At 38.0% G+C, this 6,410-nt stretch overlaps 1 protein-coding gene and 1 pseudogene across 5 annotated transcripts in view; one reads left to right on the plus strand and one right to left on the minus strand.

The window, feature by feature from the left end:
* The window catches only part of IL1RAP (interleukin 1 receptor accessory protein), a 135,633-nt gene extending 133,057 nt beyond the window's left edge, over positions 1-2,576 (plus strand). For all 5 annotated transcript variants that reach the window (XM_014528794.1, XM_014528793.1, XM_014528795.1 and 2 more), the window contains one exon: positions 1,506-2,576. In XM_014528794.1, coding sequence (XP_014384280.1) covers positions 1,506-1,701 — 196 coding nt within the window. In that variant the 3' untranslated portion in view covers positions 1,702-2,576. The remainder of the gene's footprint in view (positions 1-1,505) is intronic.
* Positions 2,577-5,605: 3,029 nt separating this feature from the next.
* Positions 5,606-6,393, minus strand: LOC102248087 (annotated as a pseudogene).
* Between the last annotated feature and the right edge of the window lie 17 nt (positions 6,394-6,410).

Raw genomic sequence — 6,410 nt, forward strand, 5'->3', positions numbered from 1 at the left:
ATATATATATCCTATATTCCTATATAATAAAGAGGTAATAGGCAAATTGACCATCACTCCAACACACAAGATGGCCGCCCCCATGTGGTCAAAGACGGCCGGCAGAGGAGGGCAGTTGGGGCGACCAGGCCTGCAGGGGAGGGCAGTTAGGGGTGACCAAGTTGGCAAGAGAGGGCAGTTGGGGGCAATCAGGCTGGCAGGGGAGCAGTTAGGCATCTGTCAGGTTGGCAGGGGAGTGGTTAGTGGTGGTCAGGCTGGCAGGAAGAAGCAGTTAGGGGCAATCAAGCAGACAGGCAGATGAGTGGTTGGGAGCCAGCAGTCCTGGATTGTGAGAGGGATATCCCAGATTGAATAGGGTGAAGTCTGGGCTGAGGGACACCCCCCACCATGCACGAATTTCATGCCCAGCCTTCACCCTCTCACAATCCAGGATCCCTCGGGGGATGTCCGACTGCCCCTGTGGGATTGGTCCTAAACCGGCAGTCAGACATCCCTCTCACAATCTGGTACCACTGGCTCCTAACCACTCACCTGCCTGCTGATTGCCCCTAACCCCTCTGCCTGGCTGATCACCCCTAACCACTCTGCCTGCCTGCCTGGTCACCCCTAACTGCTTGCTTGCCTGTCTGATCGCCCCTAACCACCTCTGCATTGGCTCCTGCACCCAGGACCCAGGCTTCCCTCCTCCAGCCAGCCTCAGGCACCCAGGACCCTGGGCAGTGCCACCCAGGCCTGGCTTTGTCAGGAAGGACGTCCAGAATGACGTACGGAAGACATCCAGTCTATCCGGTCTAATTAGCATATTACCCTTTTATTAGTATAGATGATTTAACCAGGAGATTTTGGCATTTTGACTGAAATAGTCTGCTTGGATTAAAAATCAAAGCTTTGGTGATCCATGAAATGCATAAGTTATTACTGAGGGATCATAATAGCCTATATGAATAATATGAATATTTATTAGGTATTGTTCTAATACTTGCACATTAATATACTCAACCCTCAGATTTCTTAACTTAATGAATCGAATGCACTGTGTAAGCATTGCCACTTTCCTCTTTTACAAATGACCATCTCAAAACATGAAGAAATTAGTTACTCTGCCAAAAGGATTCAGCCAATAAGTGGCAAAGCCTGGATCAAAACCCAAATGGGTCTAGCTAGCATCAGAAGCTTATCTCTAAGCCAATATAGATAGCATTCTGCCTTGGAAGTTTTAGGGAAGGAGACATTTTGCTTTGAAAGAGTTAGAGAGAGCTACATCTATAGTGTGATGCCAACACTGGGAGTTGATCTAGGTGTTGGGATTGTGTCTAGTATAGATGGTAAGGAATAGTACTATAATCCAGAAGCTTTTGCAACCATTGGATTCCAAGGCAATGCAGTTTATGGCCATTCTATCTGCCCTCACCTAGTGGCTCTCTGTTGTCTGCTTGACTGATTTACACACAGCACAAGGCCCTTGAGTCTCACTAATGCTCTAATTTTCTTTCCCCCTTTCCCAGTGTGAGAGTGGCTGAACTGGAAGATGAAACAAGAACTATGACTCTGAGCATCAAGAAAGTTAGTGCTGAAGATCTCAAACGCAACTATGTTTGTCATGCTAGAAATGGCAAAGGGGAGGTTGAGCAGCCAGCCAAGGTGAAACAGAAAGGTAATGGATGCATGGCCTCAGCGGAGGATCTGGGAACTCTGACGTAACGTTTTGGTGACTAAGGAAAGGAGAAGAAATTGAAAACCTGGGCACCGGCACTTACCACAACATCTACCACATAGTCATGAATCAAAGTTGAATGAAAAATCTTGAGGGAAATTTTCATCTATGCAAATATATTCAAAATAATTTTAGTAATTAATGCCTGAATGTGGCTAAAAAAAATCCATGCTTATGATAATGAGGCATGATTTCCTATCTATATAATTATGAAAATGAAAAATAAAGGAAATATTCAAGGCTACCAAAGATATAATAAAAGAGTCACATGTTGTTAGTGAATTGTAAAAACCCTTTTAGAAATCATTGCTGGCAGAGTTCAAGAGTCATAAAAATGATCATATTCTATGACTTAGTGTTTTTGAAATTTTTCATGAATAAATAGCAGAAATAATTATGGCCCCAATCAATATTCTTAGCATTAGCTATAATAATGAAACATAAGTAGCTACCATCTACTAGTAATTGTATGCAAGTAAAGTGAAATGTAAAATATTTATAATTGGAAATATAATTTTAAAATGATCACTTTAAACACTATATATCAGTATTCAAGTGAGTTTATAATATACCATTAGCCACAATTGCTAACACAAAATTATTTAAACTATGACTTAAAATGATGTAAAATGATTTCTATGTTGATATACTATATTTTTCTACAATAAATGAAAATTATGAAGCTTTCTTGTGTGAGCTGTTGCTCCTGAAACAGAACATGTTTAAAATATTTTTTGTTCTTTCATAATAACAGACAATTAATACCTTCAAGAATGTTTTTTCAATAATCTGGAGGCAGATAATGATGATTTATCACACCTGCAACCAAGTCATTCGGAATTATTTCGGATCCCCTTGTTAGTGCCCATAATATTTATATCAAAAGTTTAAAAAAAGTTAATTCAAAATTGTTACATTTTAAACCTTTTTTAAAGCTGGTGAAAAAAAAGTTTCACTGTAACATTTTTATTACAATTTTGAACAATAATCTGGAGGCAGATAATGATGATTTATAACACCTGCAACCAAGTCATTCAGAATTATTTTGGATCCCCTTGTTAGTGCCCATAATATTTATATCAAAAGTTTAAAAAAAGTTAATTCAAAATTGTTACATTTTAAACCTTTTTTAAAGCTGGTGAAAAAAAAGTTTCACTGTAACATTTTTATTACAATTTTGAAACTAAAGAGCGAAGGTTGAAAGTGTATATGCCTCTTAAGGAGTTTTAGTAGGTCGGTTCTGGTTAATTAATTGCCTCTGTTACTCAGAAGTCAATGTAAAGAGAAAATACTCAACCATATGTTCAAGACAGTGTTTCCCAAAGTTTCTTCCTAAGAACACTCCTAAGACTCTAGACTCAGATGGCCTATGTTCAGAGAGTGGTTTTTATGCATCCCAACTCTGTGACTTTGGAAGAGACACTTCACCTCTCTGAGCTTCAATGTCTTTATATTTAGAGTAGGCAAAATAATACCACTACCTCATAAGGTTGCTTTTAAGTACTGAGCACAGTTACTGGCATATATACACGTACATTAAATTCATAATAAATGTTAGCTCTTATTATTTCCACAGATTTTCATAGGTGTTATTGGACAAAGGCTTATATAGTCAAGTCAGTATCATTAAAGTATAGGTTAAAAAAAATTGATCAAATTACTTTAGTTCAGGGCTCCTTAGCATCTTTAGCATACTACCATTTGGTATGAATATCTGCAGGGGGTTGGAAATAGTAGGAAGGATTTATTTTCAAATATATTTGACTCCAGATTCCCTAAGCATGGAACATTTTGTGGGACTTGTCTTCAGAGGCATGTGTTTTGAGAAACAATTATGGAGGTTGGCATAAATTAATAATGTATTGTCAGCTGGATAAGATCAATGCGATCAATTAAAATAATATTGAGTCTAGGAGTTATGCAGAAGTCTATCCAGCAGAGCTAGTTGAGTAGCTCCCCTTTCACAGAAGCGTGTGCTAGATGGTTTAGTATGAATGGCCTGAGGAATGTGAAGTGATAACTGCATCCAATAGAACAGATTTTCTATTCTTCATTGATTTTCAAAATCACATTATTATATCCCTGAGGTATTTCTATTTGTATGTATCTTACTTAGGGTTCTTTAAATTTCTTGGTTTGGTGAGTACATTTTTTAATTTAATTTGAAAAGAAGTTAGCTGTTTTCTTTTTCCCCCCCCTTTATTTTAATTTATTTATTTCCTTTCCCATCACCACTTATCCCCCCATACCCTCTTCCACTTCCACCCACTCTCCTCCTCCCACAAGCACCATGTTCATGAGTTCTTTCTCTCCTTTTTTTTCCTTTTTGCTCAATCCCTCCACCTCCGGAATACCCTCCCCACCCCACCCCCCACACACACACCAAATATGTTAGCCTACTTGTTTAGTTTGTTCATTAAATTCCACATATAAGTGAAATCATATGTTACTTGTCTTTCTCTGACTGGCTTATTTCACTTAGCATAATTTTCTCCAGGTCCATCCATGTTGTCACAAATGGTAAATGTTTTGCTCATCCTTTCATTCATTCATTCTTACCTTTCTTTCTAGTACTGCAAACTTAGGATAGAGCACTCACATTTGATGTTGTCCCACTAATCACTGAGGTTCTCATTATTTTTTATTTCATCATTTTTTCCCTCTGCATTTCATTTAGGATAGTTTCTAGTGTTCAGTGGTCATTTATTTCTAATGTCTAATCTGCAGCATTTTTAATTTGAAAATATCATTTTTTAGTTTTTGAATTTTCATTTCTTTATCAAAACATCTGTTTTGATGTTTCTTAATGGCTCTTATAATGTTCATGGTCTTTTGAAAAATAGCAACCTGTCCCAATGGCTTAGTTTGTTGCAATGTCATCCTGTACACCAAAATGTTGTGGGTTGGATTCCTAGTCAGGGTACATACCTAGGTTGCTGGAGGGCACATACCTAAATTATGGGTTTGATTCCTGGTCAGGGTGCATACAGGAGGCCACTGATCACATTTCTCTCTCACATTGATGTTTCTCTCTCTATCTATCTATCTATCTATCTCCCTTCTTCTCTCTCTAAAATCAATAAACCTATCCTTGGGTAGGGATAAAAAATCAACAAGAATATTTATAATACTCATTTTGTATTTATTTTTTATGTAGAAAACCAATTTATTCCATTATAATTACTTATACAATTAGTCGTAGGCCTGCTGGTGAAACAGGTCACCCAAAACAGATATGATGGTATCAAACTAGTGGTCAAGGACTAACTGCTGAAAACAAAACAAAACAAAAAACAAACAAACAGAATTGGATAGTGCACCTGTCAAGTGAGAACATATATCTTTACAACTTGGTGGTCCCAAGGCTGTTTTTTTTTTAAATTTTATAGAAAGGAAACAAATAACATTAAAGTAGCTCAAGAAGTATACTAACAACCAAAATGTGTGGGGAAAAATAATCAGGCAGTTTTTATTTAACTCACAAAACTGAGAGGAGAGTGGTCTACACAGGAACATGTGCATCCTGGAAATACACGTGTGAAGATTTCAGAGTCAGAATTTATATGACTTCAATCTCCCCTAGTTTCTGAATAAAAACAACATCTTGCAGTACTTATACTTCATGGCTCAGACACCTACCTCACTTCTCTTTATTCCTCACTCACTTCTAGGCTTTACTTAAATAAGTCTGAAAAACTTGGGGTTATAGGATAAGAAAAAAAATAATCAGACACAATATTCCCTTTTTGGTGGCTACTTTAGATCTTTGTTACTAGAAAATTCCTCAGGAAAATTTATATATAAGTCTGTGGCTTTGCTGAATCAAGTCCCCCAAGTTAATATTTAGAAAACACCCTCAGTTTTGGCTAATAATAGCATTATTGGTAACTATTATAGAGGGATAGCTGACCAAAACCTGTGTCTCAAAACCAATGTTAAATCAATCTCAGGATTGAGCAAAAAAAAGGGGGAGTCTAAAATCACAAGAAAGGCAGATGTATCTAAGACCACTGCTCTAGATCCATGCATCCTTGAGGGTCCTCATCATTATAAGTGTTCTCTGCTATTTGCTGCACTTGCATGATAGTGGCTTCTGACAGAACAATCACCCAAAGTTCATTGGCATTCCAGGAGAAATCAGATATCTCAGCACTGTGACTACCATTTAAACAACAACTCCAGGGGCCCATCTCCTGCATCTTCTGGAGATTGTTCCTCTCCAATTTTATTTAAATCCCAGACATTCAGTCTATGATCAGTATTTCTGGAAGCCAAAATAGTCTCCTTGTGAGGTGACCACTGAACCTGGAATATTTCATCCTTATGTGGTTAAAAAAAAATACAACTTAAGTTTTAGATTTATCAGATCCCACAAGGCAACGGTCTTATCAGCTGATCCTGGTGGCAAGAATGAACTCACTATACGGACTGAAAGAAAGGCAGTTCACTTCAGCGGTGTGAGCATCAACTGAGTGGCTTGATTTGAAAGTATTGTTTGGTCAAATATCCCAGATCATAAGTTTCTGATCATCAGCAACTGACCCCAACAGAGACTCATGGAGCAGATGCCAGGAAACATCTACTGCTGCATAACCTGTAAAGGTGGTCTTCACATCCACGACTTTTCCTTCCTTTGGTAAAGCACTGATGTCCCACAGACAGGTGCTGTGGTCATCTAAGTGAGTGCCCACTGAAA

The sequence above is a fragment of the Myotis brandtii genome, unplaced genomic scaffold, assembly GCF_000412655.1.
Source record: "Myotis brandtii unplaced genomic scaffold, ASM41265v1 scaffold652, whole genome shotgun sequence".
Taxonomy (NCBI): domain Eukaryota; kingdom Metazoa; phylum Chordata; class Mammalia; order Chiroptera; family Vespertilionidae; genus Myotis; species Myotis brandtii.